The sequence below is a fragment of the Pteropus alecto genome, unplaced genomic scaffold (genome assembly GCF_000325575.1).
Source record: "Pteropus alecto unplaced genomic scaffold, ASM32557v1 scaffold8, whole genome shotgun sequence".
Taxonomy (NCBI): Eukaryota; Metazoa; Chordata; class Mammalia; order Chiroptera; family Pteropodidae; genus Pteropus; species Pteropus alecto.
In genome coordinates, this window is record NW_006494609.1 from 3,433,467 (window position 1) to 3,460,923 (window position 27,457).

At 47.6% G+C, this 27,457-nt stretch overlaps 1 protein-coding gene across 1 annotated transcript in view; it reads left to right on the top strand.

Annotated features, from left to right (window-relative positions):
* The first annotated feature begins 462 nt into the window (after positions 1-462).
* JDP2 (Jun dimerization protein 2) overlaps positions 463-27,457 on the top strand; it is a 28,684-nt gene continuing 1,689 nt past the window's right edge. Inside the window, exons 1-2 of the mRNA XM_025042062.1 lie at positions 463-686; positions 20,980-21,084. Coding sequence (XP_024897830.1) covers positions 486-686; positions 20,980-21,084 — 306 coding nt within the window. The 5' untranslated portion in view covers positions 463-485. The remainder of the gene's footprint in view (positions 687-20,979; positions 21,085-27,457) is intronic.

Here is a 27,457-nt window from a genome sequence, read left to right on the forward strand (position 1 = left end):
AGGTGCAAAGGTGCTTGAGATTCCACCGTTATAATCCGTTCTCTTGGGAGGCAGTACGTTTCGGTTTAAATCCCAGCTCCTCCAGTTTTAACTGTGTACAGTCTTGAGAGAGTTACCTTTCTAAGCCTTGGCTTCTTCCTCTGTGTAATGGGCACTGACCCAGTCTCATGGTGCTAATGGAAAGATCACGTAGTGCCGGGCGCATAGCAAATGCTGAATCAGTGTGGCCTATGGTTGGATTAAGCATTACCTTGAGTGATAAGGATAACCTTGGTGTGAATTAATTGATCACATTTCTCTCTATAACAGAATGGGTAGGAAGAGCAACTGGGTCGGGAAGGGGTTCAGGGGGACATGAATGACATAAAGGATGAGGTCCTGGCAAGACATGGAGGCCTAAGCCCCTTACAGCACCTTTTCTGTCTGACAATGCTTGTCTTGCTCTTCTCCCGCCCACTCCAGGCTGGACTGCTGCTCCTCCTGCTATGATGCCTGGGCAGATTCCAGACCCTTCCGTGACTGCGGGCTCTCTGCCAGGGCTCGGCCCCCTGACCGGACTCCCCAGTTCGGCTCTGACTGCAGAGGAGCTGAAATACGCCGACATCCGCAACATCGGGGCCATGATCGCCCCTTTGCACTTCCTGGAGGTGAAACTGGGCAAGAGGCCCCAGCCTGTGAAAAGTGAGGTGAGCAAACTTTGTTCTCCTAGGCAGAATCCAATGGTAGGATGCCTGGGTTAGAGTCTCTACGCTCTCTGTGTGGCTGGTAACCTAAGTGTTGCTGTTCAACAAGAAGTCTGAGGACCGGTAGCATCCATGTCACCCAGCAGCTTGTTAAAAATGCAGAATCTCAGGCCCCACTCCAGACCTTCTGAATCCGAATTTGCATGTTAGCTCCCCTGGGGAAGCCTGTGAATGTGATAGACACATTAAAGTTTGAGAAGTCCTGGGCTAGGACAGGATGCTGAACCTGTCTCTCCTTCTTTGTTCTTAGAGGGGCAAGGGAACAGTGATTAATAAGAACAATAATGAATAATAATATACTGGCAATCTCTCTGGGGTGTTGGGAGGAGCAGGGGAGGTAACTGAACTGTGCACTTGCTTTGAAAAGTATACAGGAGAATACCAATATCGGGTTATCTTTAAGAATTATCATTAGTCATGTCACTGCTCTAATCCTCTTGGCCCCAGGCTGGAGCCGAACGTGGGAACTTGGAGAAAGGGTGGTGTGGCCTCCTTTCCCAAGGAGCTGCCAGGGCTGGGCATGGCCTCAGCTACCCATAATTGTCTGCCTTAGATGGTATTTGCAGGGACCCACACATGGAGCACTTCTTCCTCAGGCCCCTTGCAGCTGCAGCTCTCATGAGCCTTACTTGCAGAAGAGCAGCTTTTCCCTGGGGACTGGTGAGAAGCAGAAGTCCCAGGCTCTGGTGTGCCTCAGTACAGGGCATGCCCCCAGCCACCTCCCCAGGGTTGGTAATTTGTCCAAAGGCCTGAGGTCCACAGCAGGGGGATCTCTTCAGAGGCCTGGCAGAATGGCTACCCATGGAAGGGAGAAGGAGTTGGTGGTGGCGGGAAGAGAGGCGGCTGGGAGTGGGGGTCGGGGGAGGACGTGAGAAGCAGCCGACCATCTGGTGCTTGGCAGTTGTGATGAGAGGGAGCATTCACAGGCAAAGGTGTGCCCGGACTGGGGCTCATGCTTTAGGATGGAGCTTGGAGGGCTGGACATTCCAGAGAGTCTCTTGAGTGGAGAAAGGTGTCTGGGTACTGTAGGGGAGAGTCGGATATGTTATGCAACTAGTACTCTGCCCTTCCTCTCCCTGGGAGTACCACACAAAGAAAGGCTGCTGGGGGCTTGTCTGGGGTGGCAAACTGGCCATTTGTGAGCTGGATCTGGCTCTCAGATGTGTTTTGTTTGGCCCGCACAGTATTTTAAAAGAAACTTGAACCAACATTTTACTTGAAAATTTGCATTTTAATCTTTGATTGAAAAATGGGAAGATCTGGTCACACCGTGCCCTGTTCTGCCATGGCAACAACTGCAGCTGCATGGAATGGAGAGATGCCCTTCGCTTCTTTCCTCTCTCCTGTTTGCTACAGGCCCCGCACTTCCCTATGATTCTTGATTTTGCTTACACTGTTGGTTTTGCTTTTGTTAACACCAGCTGTCCTCATTTGCCTTAACTGCTTGGCCCCTACTATAGACATTTACACTTGAGACACCTGGATTAGGTGCACTGCAGTTGCCTACTAAAGACTGTTGATTTCAGGTTGAGAGCTGATGGTAATTATATTCTTCTGAATTGATTTTGTAAATCAATGTGCTGTCGATAGCACTTCCTGGCTTATTTAGTATTGTTTTCTTTATGGGGGGCCCTTGCCTTTGGTCCTTTGCTATTCACCTTCCCAGGCCCATCACTTGAAAGCACCCACTTCTGGGTCATTCCACAATATAATTGCCATTTAAAACCAGTAGCTGAGGAGTTTCACTGGGGCTCTGAGGCTGTGGGGTTGATGAAGAGCCTTGGCCAGGGGCTGGCTAGTGGAGCTTTGCCCGGGAGGGAGTTACCACCTCTTCCCTCCACCAAAGGCACTGGAGGAGCTTTCTTTTTTGGGGGGCGGGGGCAGGCCTTTATTTGGGTTGGGTATTTTTACATTTCACAGCCTCCCCCAAATTGATGGCATGTGCCCTGTACCTGATGGTGACGTGCTGTCTTCACAGGCGCCCACAAACACTCACCATCCAGGCGGTGAAAATAACAAGCTGTTTTTAGGGCGTATTTGCATGTCATCTCCCTCCTGTCAGACTGCAGTGTTATGGGGGCGAAGAGGCAGGTGGAGTAGGTAGATTGTGCTGGCATGGAGTAAGGTCAGCCCTGCCCTGGGAACTGACCTCTAAATGCTTTCTAGGTCAGACCCAAAGTGGGTGGGTGGTGGTGGGGGGTGCTCATTCTTAGAGCAACTAAAAAATCAAGTGGATAGGAAAAGAAACTTGCTGTTGCAGAACATGTCCCGAAGACTTATTTCCATATGGCGAGCTGCCTTTGGAGGATTTTCACATTGGCATTTTACGCTAGGAAACGTTTCTGGAGTTAGGATAAGACACTAGCTCAGATTTATTAAGCATCTAATAGGTCCCAGGCCCTGTACTAAGTGTTTAACATGAATGATCTTGTTTGTTCCATACCTGATCCTGGTGGCTGTGTTCTGCCCATTTTAGAGAAGAGGCATTTGAGGTCCAGGGAGGAGGAAGTCAAGTCTCTCAGGCTCATGGCACTAGAAAGTGGCAGAGCTGGAGCCTGCGGCGATGACAGTGCTGTTGCTGCAATCGCCGTGCGATAGCACGGTGCCGGATGCGCTTTGTGAACTGTCTCATTGAACTCGCACAGGAATCCTTTGAAGTAATTTTTATTGTAATGCCCACATGATGGATGAGGTTAACAAGGCTTGGGGAGGTCTAAGGTCATGCAGCTGGGAAGCTAACTTTAGAGCCAAAGCTTTAACCTTATGTCATGGCTGCCTCTCCATCAAACTGGGGAAGGAGGTGGGGTGGAATGAACTTGGCCCCGGAATGCTGGGGCATTTCGATATGTGTTTGGACATGGCCTGATCAGCACTGAGCCCTGCAGGTCTGCAGCCACATCCTCTCCCAGGCTCTGGAGAGAGAGCGGGCCGAACTGCTGTGCAGACAGCTCTGTCCAAGGAGGCTGTTGGGCTGTCTGCCTTGTAGAGGCCAGCAGTCTCTTGGGCCATGTCCAAACACATGAAGCAATTTGGTAAAAGAAAACTGGAGGAATTACGTTAAATGACAGGGTTTGTAAATGATAAAGTGCGTTGTGCTGATGTTATTATTATGTGTTTGACACGTAATGCTAAACTGTTTTGCTGCCAATCGCTTGCCTGCAGTCCATTTGTCCAACAGATATTTGCTAAACACCTACTATGTGCTAGGCACTGTTCCAGACCCTAGGAACTGAACCCTAAACAAAGTAGACAAGCTGCCTTCTCTTGGAGCTGTATGTTATAGTGGGGGCATCCAGAAAGAAAAATAAGCCTATCAATATACATACAATAAAGGTCAGGTAGTAGTCAGTATTGTGAAGAAAAATGAAGCAGACCAAGTGATGGTGAGTAGCCAGACTGCCGATGGCTGGCTAGGATCTTATATTCTGGGGATGTTATATTTTGGGTTATAGGATTTTTAGAGCCCATGCTTCTTTCTTGCCTCTTTGTTCTTCTTTCCTTTCCAACATTTCTTTCCAGGAAAGCTTTGCTCTCTGGCTTTCTCTAGAGCTTTCCTTCCTACACTTTTCATTCTGTAACCTCTTCCAGCTGGACTCTTCAGTCAGCCAGTCCCTATTGGCCTGAAGATTGTGGTCCTTCCTGGGTCATCTCTGAGTGGGCTGCTAGGCTGCAGGGGCCACACCCTGCCTCTGGGCCTGGAATGCATTTCTAGGAGGGAGAGGGGGAGGCCAGAAGCTCCACCCTTTGTACACACATATACACACCAAGCACTTACTTAACCACCTGCTAGATGGGACTGCTCATCCTCTGTCACTTTGCAGGGCCTTAGAGGGGATTTGAGTTCAAGGGAGGTTGGACTGGATGACCTTTTAGGAAAGAGGCTGCAAGCTGTCATTCCATGGGTGGGAGTCAGCCTACAGATGAATCTCGCATGGCCCTTACAATTTTTTCCTTTTTTTTTTTTTGAATTGAATGAATTGCTGTAATTAAAAACCAGGAAATGCAAACTTCTGGCTTCTTTTAAAAAACAGGATATCTGGCTACTCTAGACCCATAACTTATATGCAACGAGAAGCTAGAGCTGAGTAGCAGATGCTCGCTGTATTGTCTGTAGTTTACCACGGTCCCCACTACTCTCTTTTGCCTTACACCCAGCCCGCTTCACACTGTGTCACCAGGCTGCTTTTGAGTTTGTGTCCTGTGTTTAGATCACAAGGACAGGGACTAGATCTTACATTTCTTTTACTTCCACCAGACTGTGTGCCGCGCCTTGCATAGATTGTATAATTAACAAATGCTTGTTGGTTTGAACATTAATTAGCTGTGTCAACTTGGCAAGTCACTTAAACTTTCTGATTCTTGATTTTTGTATCTTTCAATTCTTACCTCCAAGCTTTATCTGTTTATTCTTCTGTTTCTGAACTTAAGCAACCTCAGGCAGAAAAAAAAGAGATCACAATGAAAATCAAAGCAACCATTCCCAAACTTGGCCGATCATCAAAGCCGCTTGGAAAACTTCGTATAAATACAGATTTCCAGACCCCACTGGGGCCCGTGGATTCAGAACCTCCGAAGGCAGAGTCCAGGGAATCTGTATGTTTAGTAGGCTCAGGGATTACTTTAACTGTTTATTATAAGTTTCCTCAGGCTCTTCTGATCCTTGTCAGGGAGCATTTCAAGGCCTTCACCTTGAGAAAGTAGTGTGTGCATTCCATTGCAGACTGCCTTTCTAACACATATTGCCTACGGTGACTTGATCTGTGTCCTTGGCATCTTCAGAGCAGGAGAGGAGAATTAGCTGTTTGTGGACTTAACACTGATCGTTTCCCAACTTCTCCAGGGACCCCAGAGGACATTTAGAAAGTTTTCTCCTTTGGATGAAGTGAGAATTTGAATTTGTGTATTATAGGGTAGCCTTGAGAGTTGTGCTCGCTCTCAGCTGCAGGTGGTCTTTCCAGAGTTTGTTCACCAAAAAGACCAAAATGTTCATGCGTGTTTAGCCTGAGCATAAAAAGTTGCCCCCAACCAGACGATGTGCTAAGTAAATGTTGATGTAAACATGCTTGTGTTTTTAGTGATTTAAAACATGAAGGCAGCCCACTGACATTTTATAGCAAGCCTTGCATAATTGATTTTTAATTTGTGGCTCTTTCAGAATAGCATTGGCCTTCTTCCCCCTGACTCAGACGCTTTTTCTGTTTCATACTTGTTTGGCAGAGAGATCCAATCTGTCCCTTCTTGGAACAGAATCTCCCGGCTTGTCTTTGAAATCCCAAATTTCCATTTTAGTGCCGTTACTTTGTTAGCACATTTTGAAAAGCTGTTAGCTTTTTTTTTTCTCTCTCTCTTAATAGTTTAATTTGAAGGGTAATGAGTGATAGCTAAAAGCAGCTATGACTGTATTTAACATTGGCCTCTGTGGTATTAAGTCTTATTTGATATTATATCCCGAGCATTCATGGGGTTCTGAAGCTCTTATTTAACATCATAGGTTGGTCACAGGGTCCCTTGGAGAGCTGGTGGTGGGGACATGGCTGGATCAATATATTCTTAACAGAAATCAAATACCTCTGAAAAGTTCAAAAAGTCCTGTGCTGCCTTCTTAAATTCTCTGTCTAAGATGGGGATAATATTAGTATCGACCCCTAAGTGTTGCTGTGATGATTAAATGAACTAATGCAGGTAAAGGGTTTCTCATAATGCCTGGCACTTACTAAGATACACAAGAAATGTTAAGATATGATGATGATTCACTTTTCAAATGTGTCAATTATGCAAATTAGTTTTTATAATGTTCCAAAAACTGTTTCTTGAGCTTTTATTTTCTTGAGGGCATTTTGTCCTTGGAGGCGGTGAATGGCCTGAGTGTTTGGAGGTGCCCAGGTGTGTGGGAGCAGGTCACCATCCTGGTTTCCTAACCAGAAGGGCTGCTTTTAAGGTCTGAGAAGAGCTCTGGGCTTGGATTCAAGCTTCTGGGTTCAAAGCCTGGCTCCTTCGTTTACCTCCTGTGCAACCTTGGACAAGTCAGCTGGTCTTTCTGAACATCATTTTTTTCATCTAAGAAAACTAAAACGCATAGAGTTTCATCGTGAAGATTAAGTGAGGCACTGTGTGTGAAGATGACCTTGACTATAGCACAATATGTAAATTAGCTTTCAGAGGACTGATTCCATTTACCTTGAATGACACTACAAATTTTGACAGCATTGGCCTTTGCAATGTGTTTCACCTGTGACCTGGGCTTCAAGGAAGCCAGCAGATCTTCCTGTTTCTGGTTGTTTAAGCAGTTTAGATGCAGCTTGAGTTGTAGTTACCATCACAAACTATAAGCAAGAAGGTCCTTCAACCCTCCAGTTTCCCCTATGCTGCCTTGCATGACCCCTTGTTTTCTGTGGTGTTAAGATCATTGCTGGATTTCCACAAACTATCAGTTTTTTTAATAGCCCTACAAAGTGGCCTGTCCTGTCAGTGCTGGTCATCTTGCTTGAGCATTCCCAGATCCACTGTCAGCATGGACTCAGTTGGGCAACAGCCCTCTCGCAGGTGAGGCTCCTCTGGCCGAATAACTCTGGAGCCAGCCTAGTCCGTCTCCCCTCTACTATGCCCAAAAGACACAAGACTTTTTGAACAGAAGCAACAAAATAAGAAATAAATTGAACATCATCAAAATTAAAACTTTGTGTTTCAAAGGACACAGAGACAATCCACAGAATGAAAGAACATTTTTGCAAATTATATATTTGATAAGGAATTCATATCTAAAATATAAAGACCTATTACGACTCAATAATAAAAACACAAATAATCCAATTTAAAAATGAGCAAAGTGTCTCATGCACATTACTCCAAAGAAGAAAGTGAACAGCTATTAAGCACATGAAAAGATGCTCTACATCATTAGCCATCAAAGAAATGCAAATCAAAACCACAAAGAGATAGCACTTCACTCCCACTAGGATGGCTATAATAAAAAAGATAATAACTAGTATTAGAACGGAGAAGTAATAATCCTGGTAAACTGCTGGTGGGAATGTAAAATGGTATAGCCACTTTGGAAAACAGTCTGGCAGTTCCTCAAAAGGCTAAACATTGACCCATACCATCTGACAGAGCAGTTCCACTGCTAGGTATATATATACCCAATAGAAAGGAGAACATACACAAAAATTCGTACATGAATATTCATTCATAGCAGTATTATTTATAGTATCTCAAAAGTAGAAACAACCCAAATATGTATCAGTTGATGAATGGATAGATAAAATGTGATATATCCATACAATGGATATATATTTGGCCATAAAAAGGAATAAAGTACTGATACTTGCGACAACATCCACGAACCTTGAAAATATTGTGTTAAATGAAAGAAGCCACTCACGAAGGACCACGTATTGCAAGATTCCATTGACGTGAAATTCCAGAACAGGCAAATCCATAGAGACAGGAAGGAGAACCAGTTCCCTGGTGTCTAGGGCTGAGGTTGATAGAAGTGGGGGGTAACAGCTAAGGGGCATCGGGTTTCTTTTGGACGTGATGAAAATGTTCTAAAATTGATTGCGGTAGTAGTTGTACAACTTTGTAAATATACTAAAAGCTGTTGAATTGCATACTTTAAGTGGGCAAATTGTAGGGTATGTGCGAATTGTATCTCAATGAAGCTGTTTTGAAAGTGGGGAAGGATAATATCTACCTCACAGAGATGTGTTGAGGATTAAAAGGGATAAAATATGTAAATCACTCAGCATATATCGGTGCTCCAGAATTAGTAGCTATAGTTATTAAAACTCCCTTTCGGGCCAACAGCAAAGAAAAAGCCAGGATCTGGTTAGGGGCATTTTCTCCTCTTTCCTTTTTATTGCTAGTGGCCATCCAGAAGCAATGAGAGCAGTTTGGCAGGATTTTGTATGGAACTCGGGAGGAAATATGGAGTAATCCTGGTTACTTATTAGAGTCCCCTGGAGAGCATTTAAAAAAATATTGACTTGGAGCCCAGAGATTCTGATTCAGTTGGTCTGGGTGAGGCCGGCAGGTGTTTCTAGGCTGTGGCCATTGGTTGAAACCCCTGGTATAGTATAAACTGGCCCAGAACTTTGAAGGAGTGAGAACATCTGGGTTCAGGACAAAAGGCTCACACAAGCAAACTGCTCTTGTAGACATCTCCTTTGATCTGTTCAATAACCCAGTGAGAAAGGTGTTATTAGTACTATTAGTTATTCGGGAACCAAGGATTGGAGGGATTAAGTAATTTGCCAGGGTCTCATTTTTAAAGCATAATTTTATCTATTCTGTTTTTTTAGAAAAGCAAGATCCACACACATGCTTATACCTTTTAGTTATCAAATCTAACACCTTGGAGAGCACTGCCAAGGTGACCTCTGGCGCCAGGTTAATCTGTTTTGCATGGACTTCAGAACAAAGCTCTTCCTGCTACTTTCCTTTGATGAGCATCCTGAGAGTGCAAGGCAAGCTGATGAAACCTTATTTACATATAAAGGCATGTGCTGCTTAACGATGGGGATATGTTCTGAGAAATGCATCGTTAGGTGAATATTACGGAGTATACTTACATGGACCTAGATGGTAGAGCCTGCTACACACAGAGTGAGCCATATGGTGTTGCCTATTGATTTAGGCTGCAAGTCTATATGCATGTGACTGCACAAAACAACAGGAGAAGAAATCAAGCACAAGAGAAAATGATGCAATCAGGCGACATGGTAAACACGTGGTATATGAGGCTGCTGCCAGCGTAACACAACATAACTTGGTATACTGTTTTACGACAAACTTTTTTTTTTTATAAATAGAAAGATTATATATGAAAATAATGGTAAAAGGTGTAGCATAGTAAATACATGTACCAGTAACATAGTCTTTTGTTATCATTATCAAGTATTATGTACTGTACATAATCGTGTGGGCTATACTTTCATATGACTGGCAGTGCAGTAGGTTTGTTTACACCGGCATCAACATGGGAGTAGTGCATTTGCACTATGGGGTTGTCATGGCTATAACATAACTAAGCAATAGGAAGTTTTCAGCTCCATTAAAATTTTAATGGAACCACATTCACAGATGCAGTTCATCATTGATCAAAACGTCATTATACAACATTATATGCATGTCTGTGTACACACACACACACACACACACACATACACCGGCATCAACATGGGAGTAGTGCATTTGCACTATGGGGTTGTCATGGCTATAACATAACTAAGCAATAGGAAGTTTTCAGCTCCATTAAAATTTTAATGGAACCACATTCACAGATGCAGTTCATCATTGATCAAAACGTCATTATACAACATTATATGCATGTCTGTGTACACACACACACACACACACACACACACACACACATGTCATTATACAACATTATATGCGTGTCTGTGTACACACACACACACACACACACAAACACACACTGTATGTAACTACTGAGCTGTGTGTCAGGGAAAACATCAGACAGGAATAATTTAGATCCTGAGGCTCTCAGAAACCTGCAACCCTATAACGTCTGAGTTAAGGGTTTTGCGTCAACACAACACCTCGTACTCTCAGTGAAGGCCTGTAGTAAGCATCTAATACAACTATCAGCCCCTTAATAAAATACTGCCTTTATCTATTTAATTTATTATGGCATCATTTGAACAAGAGCCTTCTGCTGCTGAAACCAATCTGAAATACACTGCTTTACATCGGCACTACTCAAAGTGAGGTCCGCAGAGCAGCGGCACCAGCATCTGGGAATATATTCCAAGTGCAGTTTCTTGGGTCTCACCCTAAACCTACAGAAGCAGGCTCTCTAGGGGATGGAGCCCAGAAATCTGTGATGTAACAAGCCCTCCAGGGGATTCTGAAGCTCTCTGCATGTTAAGATGCCTGGAACCTTCCAGCTCTGAATAGCAATGATTGTCTCTGAGAACGGCTACAGGGTCTAAAAGCACATTTTTCTCCAAACTTATCTCAAGTTTCCTGGAGGTACCTACACACCATCGGATATTCATTAATGTGTGTGGTACCTGAATCTGTAAGGCAAGGTTGCTCTCTGAGTCAGCAAACACCTTAGCATTTCCAAAACAGTTATTTCCAGGTCCCGAGATCCTCCGCCATGCCAGCTTTCACACTCTAAGGGACTTCCTAATTAATTAAGCTGCTGAGCTTGTCAGTAGGCTGGCTCCTTTATTGTTTTAGAAAGGAGAATCAGACACACTGTTCTGATGCCAAAGGAGCCTCATTTGGTGTATCTGGCCGGGACTTCTCAGCAGTTCTAGTCTAAGAACTAAGAGAGCTCCCCTCGCCCCCTGAATCTGCCTGGGTGCTGCGAAGCCCTTCCTTTCCCTGTCTCCAAACTTTAATTGCATCCGTTTCATTACATATATCACATGTAGTGATACCCTTCCATCCTCCAGGCTGGGCATCCCTGGTTGTGAATTCTTCTGGACCAGTCTCCTGGGTGAGATTTTTATTAGCAGCTATTCAGTACCTGAAAAGTAAGAGGCTGCTGTTCTGCTCAGCGATTTGTCTGTTATCTGTGACTTCTGCCTGAAAGGAATTGGCTGAAATCCGTATTTTAGCTGCACTGCCTGCATACAGATTAAACGGAACTGCGTTGGTGGAGAATAATTAAGCCAAGGACGTTGTTTTTCACCTTCATGATGAAAGACAAATGACTTCCAAGGCTTCAATACAATGGTGGTACTTGAAATGTTCTTCTATTTTGACCAACTGAAGATTATCAGAACAGCCCTTTTCATAGGTATTCTTTGCAACAACTGCATTTTCATTAAATCGTAAATAGTCGTTTTGCAGATAATCTTGTCTGTTTTTTCCCTCAGTGTAATCAAGGCATATTACACTGCTTGTTGTTAAAGACTCAGTTTCAACTGTATTATTAACTCTTTGAGAAGAAAACATGTTTTTTTCCCTCCGAAGCCAGATATATTCTGCTCCTTACCTGTCTTTTGGGAGTGGGAGAATCTTGCTGGGGCCACTGTTTCTTTCCTTTTTTCACCTTTTAAAGCGGTTGTCAACCAGACAAGAAAATTGATTGATTACCTAATGGGAAACCAAACCTCAACAAAACCATAAATACTAAATGGGCCTGAAATAGATATATTTCAGCAAAAAACAGCCATCATTCTTCAAAGAGCCCTTCTCCAGCAAAAGAATTCCCAGGCAATCACGGTCCCTTTTTCTCTTCAATGTCGGATTTTCTGCCCATGCCAAGGCGATTTTTCCTATGTCTCTTGGCCTCTGCGCCTCACTTTTGTAGTAACAGTGTTTGCTCTTTTCTTAGCAGGACCGTCCGCAAATGGGTGTCACCCTGCCTAGCCGGCTTTTTCAGGCTTTGCACCAAATACACTGCTGTCTTTTCTTAGCAGTGGAAATGGGCCGTTCTCCAGTGCTTTCGGAGAGAATGGCCTTTCCCTCTTCTCGTCATATAAACCAGCCCCATGTCTCAGCGGCCTATTGTTTTATGGGTTCTCTTAACCCAGGAGAAGATTTTTTTATTGAGGATGGGGGGTTGGGCGGGTCAAGGCCAGTGCTTCATCCTGCTGAGACGTGAGTGGGCTGAGAAGTCATTGGGGGTGGATTCTCCTGTGGGCACTGATGCCCAACCATGATAACAGAGTCAGGCTTTCAGTTCATAAAGAAGGCATTCCCTGCCTCTTTTCAGAAGGCAGTGTGTTCTGGTTGGTCCTGTCATGATCTGACCCAGGGACCTGGCAGACTCACTCTTTTCCTCTGAACTTGAGTTCCCTGGCCTGCAGGTGCAGCAGGGACCTAAGATCCCTGCTGCAGATCCCTAGTTCCAGAACCTCAGGATGGAGCTTAGCTTACAGCCCCACTACTCCCCACTGCTTCCTGTAAATGCCAAGTGCACTGAGCAATTGCTTATCCACCTGTGCCCCCAGCCAGGGGAGCTGAGTGAATCATCTTGGCAGGTGGAGCCGTTACCTCTGCCAGCTCTTGTTTAGAGCCCTCACCTGGTGGTTGGCTGGGCTGTTTTGACACTTTGAGTGAGCATGGCGTCCAGTGTGTGCGTTTGTTTATAGTCTGTCCAGCATGGTGTCCAGTGCAAATGTGTTTGATTATAGTCTGTCATTGGGGGCATTTGGAGTAAAGTGAAAAGGGTACGGGACCAGGAAGCAGGACTGGGTTCTTTGTTCAGGTCACCAGCTCTGTGGGTCAGGCCTCCACTTAGCAAACAATTATTATTGAGTGCTACTGATGGCCATAAATTTGGCAAGGTGCTGGGTACACAAAAAGTCAACAAGACATAGATTTTGTCCTCACGGAACTCCCATTTTAGTGGAGGAGGCAGGAACTGAGGATAGAATATAGTACAGTAGGGGCCAGGATAAGCTCAGAGTGCTGCAAGAGCCTGGATCAGAGGGAAGGGATGAGAATCAAGGAGGACTTCCTGCAGGTGGTGATACTTGAGCTGAATGTAAGCCAGGGGACAGCAGGGGCAAAGGCATGAGGCTAGGGAAGCATAGGATATATAGACGCTCAAGTGGGGCCAAGTCATGGGGAACTTTGCTTGACATATTAAGGAGCTTGGGCTTGAGGGTAATGAAAAGCCTCCCAAAGGCCAATAACTGGGTTAGATTTGCATTTTAGGAAGATCCCTCTGTTGGCTGGGATGGAATATGGTCATGCAAGATCAGGAGGACTCTTGAGGTGGGTAGAGAGAGAGAGGAGTTGGGGAAGAGGACAAGTGAGCCTGGAAAGTGGCAATGGGGATGGAGGGTTGGGAGCAAATCTAAGGAAGATTTAGGATGTAGAATTGGATGGCCTGTATGGTCAAAATTGGAGGTAAGGAGAGAGACAGGTAAGGGATAGGCCTCGAGTTTTTAACTCTAGCGAATGGGTGGATGGGTGGTGATGCCAGCCCGGGTAGAGAATAGAGATGGAGTACCAACTGAAGATAAAGACTTGGAAGGTTTGAGAGACAGCCAGATTGAATGCCCAGCTGGCAGTTGGATGGTTCAGCTTGAAAATAAAGATTTGGTTGACATTAGTGTGTAGGTGGTAGTTGAAACCACATGAGCAGATGAAAACGATCATCCATAGATGGTGTGTAGAGAGTGAAAAAAGCAGCAGGCCAAGGAGGGGTGCCTGGGAGACATCAGCCTGACGGGGCAGGAAGAGGGTCCCTGGCAAGAGACAGAAAGGAGAGGTTAGAGAAGTAAGAGGAGGACAAACGAGGTCCGTGTCCGTGTCTATCCAGGGCAGAGAGAAGTCCAGAACGGGAGCGATGCACAGTCGGGGCAGAGCCAGAGGCCCAGGGGGCCCAACTGAGTAGTGTCCTTTGGACTCGGTCTTGAGGACTCAGGTTCTGCCCTCAAGTGTGAGACTTGGAGCAATCTGCTTCCTTCCTTGGGCCTCAGTTTCCTCATCTGTAAAGTCTGGGAACTGGCCTGTGTGCCTTCCCATTGAAACTTCTTAAAAGGGGGGAAGATGTCTCTCTCACACTCACCTCCATCTCCCCTTAGTCAAGCCAACACTGGCCCCGAAGATTGGACGAGTAAAAACCCAAAGACGGCAGACCTACGTGGGGCTTTGGGAAGATTTTAGTCCAGCCCATTGTTTGGAAGGCAGCATAATGTAATAGCGTGGAATCCACATCTTTTCCCATCTGGTGACCGAGGCCAGACACTTCACCTAATAGCCACCTGCAGAGATGTTGGAATTAGCAGAAAGTGGGAGCTATTGTATTTATTAACGATGAGCCCCAAGACGAGAGAGATGAACTGATTGGCCCAAGGTCACGGAGTAGGGCATCCGAGTAAGACATGTGGTGACTAGAACCAGGTGTCTAATGACCAACTCTGCCAGGGTCTGTCACCTGCCAGGGGTCATAAATTAGTCCGTGGGCCAGTGCAGCCCATGGCTGTGTTTTGTTTGGCTCACGGTGCTCTTTTCAAGATGGAATTTCATTGCCAACATTAAAAATTGGGGGATTTTACTTAAAAATCCATATTTTCAGATATACTTGAAAACTTGGAAGATTTGGCAACACTGAGCTTGCATTGAGGTGAGGCTGCTTGGGGTGCCCCCTCTGGGGGCCACAGCCCCATCCAGACTTCCTCCTTCACTCAGGCTTACTTTCTCGGCCCCTGGAGGTGACTTGAGTTTGCAGCTGCAGACATAGATGGACCATTTGTGTTGAACTTTCTCTTATATAGCCTTGTCCATTGTTCACATAAACTGTCCAATATTTCACAGCTGAGGTCCAGACCTTGACAGTTGGGAGGGGAAGAGCCTGGCCAGAGAAGATGGTAGAGAGAGGAGGTCAGAGAGTTTCCAACAGCTGAGCCCCAGGGGAGATGCTGATGGAAGGGCCTGGCCCCTGCGGGCTGCAAGTCGGCAAGGGTGTTGGACAAGGGCCTCAGGGTTTCCTAATTCTTCCCTGCAAGGGTGAGAAGAGGCAAGGGGCTGGCCTGCCCAGTGAGGTCTTGTCCCTGGACTGCCCTACTTTTTTGTTGGTGTGTGGAGGGGGCAGGGGAGTAGGGAGGGACCGCAGCCCCTGGCTCAGTGTGGGCCTGTTTATATGGGGGAATGTCTGGTATGTTTGGTATTTGGGTGTTTACTTCCCAGGGTGCTCATGGGTCCCTGGTGTTGAAATCTGGCTCTTCCTTGCAGTGGGGGAGGGCCCCTCTGGGCCTGGCCAAGGCTCTTACTTCAAGCCTGCTTACCAACAGCTCACGCATGCCCTGAAGCACCTCCACACTGCCCCCCACCTCGCCCAGGTCTCCTTTTATGCCGAGTTCTGCCCATGGGTGCTGAGGCTGGGTGTGCCTTGGACAGCATTATTTCTGCCTTCCTGCCTCACCTGAGAAGGCAGGCGAGAGCTGGCATTTACTGAACCCTTCCTGTGTCCCAAGCTCTGGGCTGGGACTTAGTCCTCATTATAAACCTTTGCGGCAGGGCTCAGTGCCTTCCAGGTGTGGGAAAGGAATGGAGGCTCAGAGAGGCCGAGTGACTTGCCAGGAGCACGTAGTCTGTAGCAGAGCTGCTGAGGGATCCAGGCCTCTTAGACCCCAGAGCCCGTGTTGCCATCCTGACCCCCCTGACGCCGTGAGCCCCAGGTGCCTGGTCTCTGTGCCCATCCTACAAGTCCAATATGAGAGAAGCCTTCCAGACCTTTGCTTTCCTGGTTAGCGCTGGGGTTTTGATCCACCCTCTCCTCTATTTCTGCTTTTTGCCTGCTTTATTGCTCTTTTCTCTATTGCTTTGTCCTTGTGATAGTTTCTGTCTTTTCCTTGCCTTGGGTTAAAAAGTATCATTGCTTTTTCTCATCCTATCACTTTGTGGGTCCCACAAGATACACTTTTAGAAAGACTTATGAAATGTCAGAATTCACAATCACATCTGGGTGACCGTTGCCACAGTGCGATGCCACGTGGCCAGCGGACGGGGTCTGAGAAACACAGGCGCGGGTGAGGGTGAGGTGGGAGCAGAGCAGATGAGGCCCCTCTTTGAAACCAAGAAGATTTAATGCTACACGTTCGGTGTTATTTGTACAGCAAATAGTGTTTATTTTAAAAGACCCAAATAGGGGAAAATAAAATGGTCATCACCTTCAGAGCCAGAAGCTTCTGCTGCTTTCTTACAGTCCTTGTCAGGATGGAGCTGGAAGGGTGGGGGGCTGTTACCATGTGTTGGAGGGTGCTCACACAGACCACCCATCCTTCAAGGAGCAGGAGGTGCTCAGGCCCTTGGACCCAAAGGCTGTCACTGACCTTCTGTGCAGCCTTGATAGCTCTAGTTTCCTTATCTGTGAAAGTAGGGAGGATAATGGACCCATCCTGGATGGTTTGCTGAGGCCATTTGACCTGCTGGGACCCCTAATGTAGGGGATTTGATTCCTGCCAAGGTGACCTGTCTCTACGAGCTCAAGGGCTGTTCTGTACCCAGGCTCTGCCACTTTCCCAACTATTCTAGAAGCATGGCTCCTGGGTAGCAGTGATTCTCCCCTGAATCATGGGGACTGCCTTCTGCTCCTCCATTTTCACCTGGCATCACCCGATTTCACAAGGGAGAGGCACCTTGGTATCCTGGGCATCTTTCAGTGGCAAGAGGCAGAAACCTTCTCAAACTCCCTCCAGGCCGGAGGAGAAGTTTTCAGGATGGATTCAGGGGTATGCATCATGGACCCCAAGGACAGGAAGCACAGTCAGCCCTCTCCAGGGGTGGAATCAGGGGACCAAGACAGTTTCTTTCTCTGTGTGTGCTTTCTGTCTGTCCACTCAGTCTATCTGTGTCTTTGCCCTCTGTCCACAACTCAGAGTGTGTGTCTCTCTCTGTGGCTCTGCTGCTTTCTCTGTGTCTGTCTTTCCCTTTTTCTCTTTGTCTCTCTTTGTGTTTCTCTCTTTCCTCCCTGTCTTGGTCTTTACCTTTAGTCTGTATCTCATGTGAGGCAAGCCAGATGCCCTGGGCACAACATTTAAGGGGGCCCTCACTCTCGGGTGCAGCCCTGCTTTTGGCATGAGCCCCAGAGTGAGCCCCTCCTTCATTGTGTATCTTGGGCACCTCGCTTGCCTCACCCTGGGCCAGGCCCAGCTTTTCTCCCTGTCACCCATTTACTCTCTTTGTCTCTCTGACTCCCTCCTAAAGCTGAGTGTTTGTTTCTGTCTGGCACATGATCTCTGGTCTCTGCTCATCTCTACTGATCAGCACCCTGCTTTTCCTGCTTCTCTGGGCACATGACTGAATTTGGTTGTCCCCTAGTCTAGCAGTCCAATTTCAAATTTCCAGGAGGTGAATACAGCCCGGCTTGGGTCAGCCATTCATGCCCTGTCCAGTCAGCTGTGGCCAGGGTTCCCAAATCTGTCCCTTCAACGCGAAGTATGGCCCAGGACACCCCTCACTGCCGGAACACAGACAGCTTTGCCTTGGGCTTTCCTGGAAACTTGGGGAAAACAGCCAGAACTAAGTTTGAGAACAGGAAAAGATATGCTCCTCTCCCCCCAACCCCACCTCATGGTTCTTCAAATGTATTGAGTGTTGAGCTGCCTACTGGTTCTTACAGCTGTATCTGTAGAAAAAAATTGTCATCTCTCATTTTGGGGTTCTGTTTTTAGATGTCTGAACCAAGTGTGGTGAAAACACTTGCTGCTGTGTATCATCCACTCGCGGCCAAATGCTTTGAGAATCCAGGGAGCATCAAGGAGGAGGGGTAGCAGTCTTGACTCTGGGATGAAAGACGGTCTGGAGGAGGACAGGGGGCGTTTTCAGTCAGGCCCAGTTGGGGGGTACAGACCCTGCAGGCCTGGGCAAAAGGAGCCAGAGTTAGCCCGTGGGGATAGAGAAGGCTGTGGGGTACTGCCTGACCCTATATTTCTGGTGGGGCCTCAGCATTTTTCTCCAAGCCCTCTGGGTGGTCCTTAAATAAACGGCAGGAGGACTTGGGGGAGATGCAGCAGTGTCAGTGGGGAAGGTGTGGTGACAGGGCTTTGGGGCTATTTCTTCTCTTTTTGGGAGATAAGGTGGGGGCATGGGTGCAGGAAAGGACTGGAGACGGGCTTAGAAGCTGGTGGCGGCTGTGGAACTGGAGGCTTTAGGCTTCAGTTCACACCCTGGGTTTTTTCAGGGCCTGCTCAGGATTCATGCAGACCTCCCGTAGCCATCAGGGGCCTGTACCTTGAAACTAGGCTCTGGCTGGCTGCCGTGCTTCTAGGGAAGGCAGGACCCAATCCCCAAGCTTTGCTGGTCTCCCGTAGACAGAAAGAAGAAGCCAGCAGAGAAGTCTCCTTATGAGCATTGGGGAAAAGGTTATGCAAATGTAAACATAGGCAATAAATCACTTTTATAATTATAGAATCCATGCCTGTGTCATCTTTCTCCAGAACCCTTTGTTCCATTCATTTGACTAACATTTACTGAGCTCTTACGAAGTGCCATGTTCTATGCCAGGTGTCCCCAGCAGGGAAGACCGGTGCCTACATAAGCAGAATTATAGTGGGATTTGATCGAGACTCTTATAGTGCGGTACTCAAAAGTGCTGTAGCAGCACAGAAAAAGCAGTTAATTCTATCTTGGAGTCAAGGAGCCTTCCTGGAGGAGGTGACATTTGCTCTTGAAGGTTGAGTAAGAGTTTACCAAGTGGGAAAGGATGGTCATCTCAGAAGGGCTTGGCTGGCTTGGGGAAGGGTGGGATGTTTGGATTAGAGGGTGATAGCAAGAGAGAACTGATGTGGCTGGAGGGGCAGGTGGAGCAGCCCTGTATCCGGGCATCGGCTTGGCCCATTTGATTCCTTAAACTTACAGTGTTGAGCCTCTTTGCATCTGCTGCTAGAGCAGCTTCTGTTTGTCCCCAACTTTATGTAGGATGAGGCTCTGCACCAGGATGGTGTGGGGTGGGGAGCTGGGTCTTGGAGGACAGAGGTTGTGTCCTAGGAAACAGCAGCTCTGCCAGAACCCGAGGTGCTCCTGGGCAGGGGCTCGAGGCTCTGTGAGCCTGGCAGTGCTCAGGTTGCACACATCACCTTGGCAGTTTGTGGGCAAACCCTCTTGGCCGAGGGGAGATTGCACTGCCTGCCACTTCCTCCAGTTCCTTCCCTCTGCCTGTCGTCACGGTTACCTCTGCCGTGTTGGGGGTGAGGTTGAGGTTGGGCGGAATCGATTTTGTCCAGGTTTCTATTTTCCCATTTGCAGGTCAGCCAGAGGAGCTGTCACTTCTGGTTCTGTTTCAAAGGAGGCCAAGGGGCTGGGAAGTGCTTGGGTGCGGCCGTGTTGACAAGGCACCTCTCTAGCCAGCCTCCCAGGCGGGGTGGGAGTGGGTCAGGGAGAAGCTCAGAGGCGGCAGAGAAGGAGAAAGTGCTGCTCTGCCAGGCCGGTGACGATGGCCGTGGGTGCTGGTCTCCGGCCCAGGCCCTGGGTTCTGACCTCCTGGAGCATGCTGGGAGTACCCGGAGGGGGGCTGTTTATTTTCCTGGCCCAAAGTCCTTTCGGCTGAGACCTTGTTCCAGGAGTCAGGCTGCCAGAATCACCCCCATTGGCTCGAGAAGTGAGAGAGTTGGCAAGCCCACGGTAATCCAATGACTTCTCTAGTGGCTTCTCACTCTAGGCTGTCCCCAGCCCAGCTGGTCATGTGTGTCCTCCAGCTTCTCCCGTAGGTAACGAACAGCAGGAGGCACCACATTAAAGTAACCCTGATGGGCTGGGGCTGTGTGGCCTAGGGGTCAAGAACAAGAGAGTTGAAGTCAGAAATCTGAGTCGGAACCCTGACTCTGCCGTTTCCTTGGCCAGTGGCCCTGAGTACGTTGAACTGTTGAGGCTCAGTCTTACCAGCTGTAAAATGGGACAGTAATAGTATCTTCCTCATCAGGCTTTGATTGTGAGGATTACATGACCTGTGTTTAAAGCATTTAGCAAAGGAGGCCACAAGCAACAGCTCTCGTTGTTGTTATTAATGAAACAATAACTGCCGCTTTGATTAAAAACCAGTGTTGGTGGGTGGGGAGTTTCCTCTGTCCCGTGTCATGGGCCCTCTTTCATTTGTGGTTCATTACCTGATGAGCCCTGGAGAGAAGCAAGCCCAAAGGTGGCCCCTCTGCCTGTGTCGTGTGCAGGGCGTGTCAGGGAGCCTCTCGGATGCTGGGATACAGGCGGGTATCTTGGGGAAAGGACGTGCAGAGGCCAGGCAGGGAAGAGAATCAAAGCCAGGTGAGGAGGTTGGGTGACTGTTTAGTGGAGAGGGAGATAGATCTAAGCATTTAGAAGGACCAAGAGGAAGGGCGAAGGTACCTTAGGGAGGCGAAAGTGGGTGGCTGCAGAATTCGAAAGCTGCGCCCACACCCAAGGCAGTTTTAAACGAAGTGCCAGGGAATTGCTCGCCTGGAAAATAGTGCCCGGAAGGCTTGGGCTGGGCAAAAGAGACTGTACTGCCCTTTGGGTGCCCCTTCTGTGTGAGTAGCTTCTCCAGGCTCGGGCCTCCTGAGTGCTGGCAGAACCCGGGCAGCCCTGCCCCCCTGGGGCCCTAACTCTCCCAGGGGGTGCCCACCTGCTCCCAGAGGATCCTTGGGCTGGCTGGGAAGCATTTCCATCTCACCAGATGGGAGGCGAGTGGGCTGGCAGACAGGGACAACTCGTTCACTGCCGAGATGTGGGTTAGGTGGGGGATTGTCCATCTGTCTGTCTGTCTGTGTGTCAGGAGGGAAGCCGTACTCCAGGTCTGCTTCAGTGCGTAATCGGTGGCTCTCTGCCCTCACAGCTAGATGAGGAAGAGGAGCGAAGGAAAAGGCGCCGGGAGAAGAACAAAGTCGCAGCGGCCCGATGCCGGAACAAGAAGAAGGAGCGGACAGAATTTCTGCAGCGGGTAAGCAGGGCGGCTGACCGCGCAGGGAGTGGGCTTGTGCATGCGTGCACTGGGAGACGTCATCAAAGCCTGTGGGCTCAAAGTGTACCTGCCGGCATCTGCCCAAGCAGCCTTGACCCACCCCTGTTCTTCTCTGCCTCCTAATGCGCTTTCCCGAACCAAGATAACCTAGGGCAACCTGCAGCAGGTCCTGCCCGCTCTGATCCCTGGGAGGCCAGAGAAGGTGAGAGGAGCCAAGTTCCTTCTACTGAGGTTAGAGCCTTGGTGCTGATTGACCCAGATGGCCCCAGGGTCGGTACTACCCATTTTGGTACCCTGATGGCTGCCAAAGTTGTCTAGGGTGAGTGCTAATAAAGTAGGTGATAATGCCATGCAGGTGAGCAGTCGACGCAGCACCTGGACAGAGGAAAGCTCCTTCCTTAGCTGCAGGAGGCTCTTCCAGCCTTGCCTCCCGGCTGGCTGCCCTCAGCCTCATTGAAGGTGACCCCAGAGCATTTTGTTCCTGCCTGTGGGGACCAGAAGTCAGCTGTGAGGCAAAGGCCAGCAGAGGGTTGCTTTTCTTGGTAGCCCTCAGAGCAGGTCCTTGCCCTTTCATTTGGAACGTGCCAAGCAGGTTTGAGTTCTTTCTCCGCTGAGTCCCATCTCTTAGGGCTTCCCTGCTCCTCAACAATGGTAGGTGGCAGTGAAGGAACATGACCAGAAAGCTAATTAATCCAGGCTGGTATCTCCAGGCTCCCACCCCCAATCCCTTCTTCATTTCTAAATAATAACAACAATGCATAATAATAACAATAATATAATAACGTTATAACATCATGGGTCAGGCTCTGTTCTATGGTATACAACACTTAACAACAGTTAACATTTTTAAAGTTGAGAACTGTGCTAAGTGCTGTGTGTATATGATCTCATTTTACTGGCAGAATAACTATGAAGTAGGTGCCTTCATGACTCTCCTTCCACCGATGGGAAAACCAAGGCATGGCAAGATTCAGTAACTTGCCCAGGTCCCTCAGTAACTAAGTAGTAGAACTGAGATTCGAGCCTGAAGCTAACTTCAAAGCATTTGTTCTTAACACTCTGCTATGCTGGCCATAATTAATTCACTCGTTTGTTCATTCATTCATTTATTTGTTTGTTCATTCTTAAGCATATACTAAGTCCCCAGCACTGTGCTAGGTACACTGGAGGACACAGAAGAAGGAGCAGAGATGATCCCTTCAAAGGGAGCTGGAGGGACGAGGCTGTGTTGGCCTTAGTTTTCGCTGACACTGGGGGATCTATGAGTCCCTTCTCATGCTTCCAACAAGCAGAGAGCAAATCTGGAGTCGTGGATGTAAATCGGCATGGGGTTGTATGTCCGCCAGGCTGTGAGCGTCTAGGTGGGTTAGGCCCCTAGATCTAGGAGCCCCTTTGCAAGAAATGGTGGACCAACACTGGGCTGAAAGTCTTCAAGAAGTTTCTAAGACACAGGTCTCACGTGGGCCTTTAAATGGATGGAGTTTCATATATTCGTTTCCAGCCGCGCGTGCCCACAGAGCTGGGTGAGGCACAGCAGGCAACAGAGCAGTCTCACAGCAGATCCCTGCCTTCAAGGGCTTGTCAGCCAGTTAGCAGGCAAGATATGCCAAGTGAATGTGAATCAATAACACACTAGTACAGTAAACAGTCAGTGCCGAATGAACGGCACTAGCTGCTCTTCATATTCCTGTGACACTTGCTGAGCACCTACTGTGTGCCAGGCATTTTACGTGTCTCGTTTAATCTCATAACATTCCTGTGAAATAAATATTGATTATCCCCATTTTAGATACTGACCTGTAGCTCAGAGAGGTCAAGTTACTTGCCCATGGTAAGTCACACTGCTAATAAGCAGTGGAGCTGGAATTCGTTTATTCCTTTGCTGATTCATCTATCTATCCATCTATCCATCCACCCATCCAGTAAGTGTTTAGTGAGTGCCCACTGCACAGTGGACAGGCAAGCGGTGTCTGCAGTGGGACAGCAGATGGAAAATGAAGAGCAGTAACTTATGCTGAGTGTTGCCCAGCGAGCTGTGAGAACTGTGAGCTGTGAGGCTGAAGAAAGACTGCTTACTGAGGCATAAAAGAAGAGTGGGAGCTGGCCGAAATGAAGGACAGGGATGCAGGGGGTCATCAGGAAAAGTACAAGTGTAGGCCAGAGGCAAGAGGTGTTTAAGAATGTGATTAAGGAATTGAAAAGAATGGCTGTTGTTTAGAGCACAGGCGGGAGAATGGAGAGGCAGGCAGGCAGGCCCCAGAGTCTCGATGTGTCAGGTGATCCTCTATACTGGGTTGTCTGGGGCAATCCCAATGTCTGCCTATTGTCCTGGCCTAATTATTAATAGCACCTTCTTTCACTCTCACAAGTGTCCCCATTAGGATGATGAATCGTATGGTCATGGAGAGCCATGGATGGGTTTCAGAACAAGAGAGACACACCTTAGAAAGATCTGTCTGGCTGCAGCATGGGGCACAGATTGGGGCAGCTGAGAATGGAGTGGGAAGATCAGTTACGGGCTGTGGTGTCATCCCGGTGAGAGAAGGCAGTGGTGAGCGTGAGGAGCAGTGTGTGGCCTCGGAGTCTAGGAAGGAGGTTTGGACAGGTCTTTCTGGGCCCAAGCTCAGTCCTGCCCCTCTGCCCCATGCTCCCTGCCTCTCCTTTGGCCTTGGAGCTGAGGTTGGGTGTGAGGTTTAGGGGACAAATTTCAGGTGGCTGTGTTGACCGTCAGTGTCCACAGACCTGAGAGCTTCTCTTGGAATTTATTTTTTAAGAGGTAAATATTTACAGGGCTCAGAGTTACAAAGGTGTGTATGTGTGTACACATGTATATAAACTCGCTTACACACATATATGTAAAAAGTTGCTTTCTCATCCTTGACCCCTGGATACCCAGACCCACCCTGGGAGATTCCTATAACATCCTGCCTGGACCGGCCGAGGTCCTGAAGGAGGCATAGGCAGGAGGCAGGCCTTTGGTGGGTCAGATCCTCACTCTGCAGGCCCCAGGGTAACCCCAGTGCCCCCTCTGTCTGCAATCAGGAGTAGCAGCCTCTAGGCTCCTCCCTTCTGTAACGCCAGCCTCTGCAGCTGCGGTGCCTAAGTTTTCTGGGTGCTGGTAGCAGTAACCATCTCACACTCCCATGGTGCTCTGCGCTCTTCATAGCCACTCTCTCCTTCATGGTCGCAGTGACTCTGGGAGGATGCAAAGCAGCTCCATTCCACTGATGAGTACTCTGGGACTAAGAGGGATGAAAGTTTGCTTAAAGTCACACAACAGTCAAGTTAGGACTAAAATCCAGAGCTTCCTCTTCTGCCCAGCATATTATTCAGGTTGCCCTGGCTCAAGGAAATTGGGAATTTTGTTCATAGCAGTATAGCCAGCAAGTGGCAGGGTCAGGATTTTAATTCAGACCGGTCTTTTGGGCTTAGAAGTCCACATCAGGCTTCTTCTTTACAAAAAGAGTTGGGAAGTGAAACTCTTATTTTAAGTATGTAAGATAACTTTTAAAAAAAGTCCAAAAATTTTAATGCTTAAAATCCTCTGGGCCAGTCATCATATTTTCTGGGAGGAAACTGAGGCCCAGAGAAGGGGAGTAACTTGGCCAAAGTCACACAGCCAGTATGAAAAGCCAGGACACCCAGCCCCTCACTCTGTATTTTTTCTATTGCCTTTGCTGACCACCGTGGAGGAGACCGAAACATCATGTGCACTAATTCTATGCTAAAACAACAAATGGTTTCATTTTCTCTAGGGCAATAAATATTCATCAGAAGGCAAAACGATAAAAATGCAAGCAGAGTTATTCACTTCATAATTAACATGTAAAGATCCTAGCCCACGGTCCTTAATTGGTTAGGAAAACAGATCAGGTAATTGCTGTTACAGAACCACAAACCACTTCTACAATCATGGTTTTAAAAAGAATCTTCTGAACTCAACTGGAACAATAAATAAATATGTAGCACCGACCAATAAAACTAAAAAGTAGTTAGTTACATTCTGATAGCCAAATGGTATTCTGTTATCTACTCTAACATTTTAAAGCCAACAGAATGCAATGGGCATTCCTATGATGAATACACGTGTGAAGAAAGTTGCCACGCACCTTCTTGGTCGTTCTGTGTGATCCAGATGCTCACATGTAAGGTTGGTTTGACACGCAGTCATTTCAAGGAGGTGGATCTTTGCATAGTACTGAATGCTGCGTGTTGGACTCTGCCTCTTGCATGTCCAGTTTTAATTTCCTCTCACTGTTCCTACAACTTAACCCCTTCTTTGTTCTTCCGCACCACTCCCCAGAACCGCTCCCCACCTCCACAGGCCGCTCTCCTCCCTCTCTCCCGTTCTCCAAATCCAGGCAGTCATCAAGACCTGCTAAGCTTTCTTTGACATGTCCTCACCCTCTTCTCCTTCTCTTTCTTCATATTCTCTTGCTCATAGCTTAAAGAAAAATTCCTTAAGCCTCCCTAACCCTTTGGTTTACAAAGTGCCTTTCTCGTCAAGTTCATTTAATCCCCAGGATCATCATCTTTTTACAGATGAGATAACTGAGGCTCAGAGAAGTTAAGAAACTTGCTCTAGACTCTGATTCAAAACCCTAAAGCTTTTCTCAGTCTGGATCTATACCCACCTTCCCAGCTTTCGACTCCACTACATCCTAAAGAGATCTGTGGTCACAGTGGAGGATTTTATCTCCTAAACATATTTTAAGCTTTCTCATGTCTGTGTCCCTTTTCACCCACTTCCTGAAGTCCCTCACCCCTACTGACTTCTGTTCAACTAGAGTCAACCCATTTTTCAAATCCAAGGTCATACCCGGCCAGTTAGCCCCCTCTGAAGGTTGTCCAGACCCTGCCTGGCTAATGGGTACATTGTAAACTCTGCCCTGCTATATGGATCCTGCCCTCAGAGTAGAAGCCCTACAAGTCATGTTGGGAGCTCATGGGTCTTTACGTATTAAGATTTTTGGACTCTTTTTTTTTTTAAGTTATCCTATGCACTTAAAATAGAGTTCCACTTTGGAAAGAAGCCTGATGTGGCCTTCTGAGTCCAAAAGACCCGTCCGAATTTTCCCCAGAGCCTTCATTGTACACAGCAGGTCCTCAGCAAACACGGATGCGTAAATTGAACTGAAACTCCTAGAAGCAGAGGCTCAGAGGCTGGGAAGAGCCGGATGGTCAGAGGGTTTGTGAGAATGTCCCATGGTCACCAGCTCATTACACCCAGTGAGCCAGCAGCTAAGATTAGCACCTAACTACCCTAGACTGACGGATCATAGACTCATGGTTTCGCATGGGGTCTTTCCTGGCCCTCAGAGATGGACTTTCCTTGGAATTCTGAGAACAGTGGACCAGGCTAGTCTCCGCATCTGCCTCATCCTGATGAACTTTCATCATCCTGATGAAAAACGGCCATAGCTGGTTTTTAATATTTTCCCCCGAAGCAATTTTTTTTTCTTTTTTGTTGAGGCTGTTCTCTCTCAGCATCTGGTCATGAGGACTGCACATCTCAGCAGTTCCGAGGTCCCCAGGCACTGGCGCTGTCTCCTCAGGGACAAGCACAAGGAACAATTTAGCCAGACCGGCTGGTGTGAGGAAGACAGCAGCTTAGGGAGTGTGTTGTTCCTACCAAGGGCTTGTGAGACCCAGAGAGAGGTGCCCGGGCCCCACCAGGTGGAAGGGCAAGCTCATGCACCCGAGCTACGGCCACACAGCCCATTGTCACACACACAGTTGCAACCGCAACTTGTTCTCTGCCTGATGCAGGTTGCTCAACCTCGGCCCTGTTGACATTTTGAACAAGATAGTTCTTGTTGTGGGGCCTTCCTGGGCATTGCAGGGTGTTTATGAGCATCCCTGGCTTCCAGCCACAAGATGCCAGTAGCAGCCCCCTTTACAGTTGTGACAACCAGAAACGTCTCCAGATATTGTTGAATGTCTCCTGGGAGGCAAAAAGTGCACCTAGTTGAGAACCACTGGGCTAAAATGTTGCTGGCCCTTGAATATATTTCAACTGTCAAACTAATTATAGGTTTTTAGACACAAGCCAAGAAAAATCATTGAGGAGCATTTCTGTTTTACTATTTTGACCCTCTCATGACTACTCACACTATGAACATGTAACCCCCCCAAAATCAAACCAACATTCTTTCCTTTCCCTGGAGCCTCTCCAACTGAGCTGGAAATTTATTGGAAATCTCTCCTGAGGCCTATTTGAAACCTCATTTTGGATCCAGAAGGATGACTGTTATTGCCTCCCTAAGGGCAAAGCTTCTAGATAACAGGGAATAAGGAAAAGGCTGTTTAAACAATTATAGGCTAGTAATCAGAAAGCACGTTTTAGAAGGGA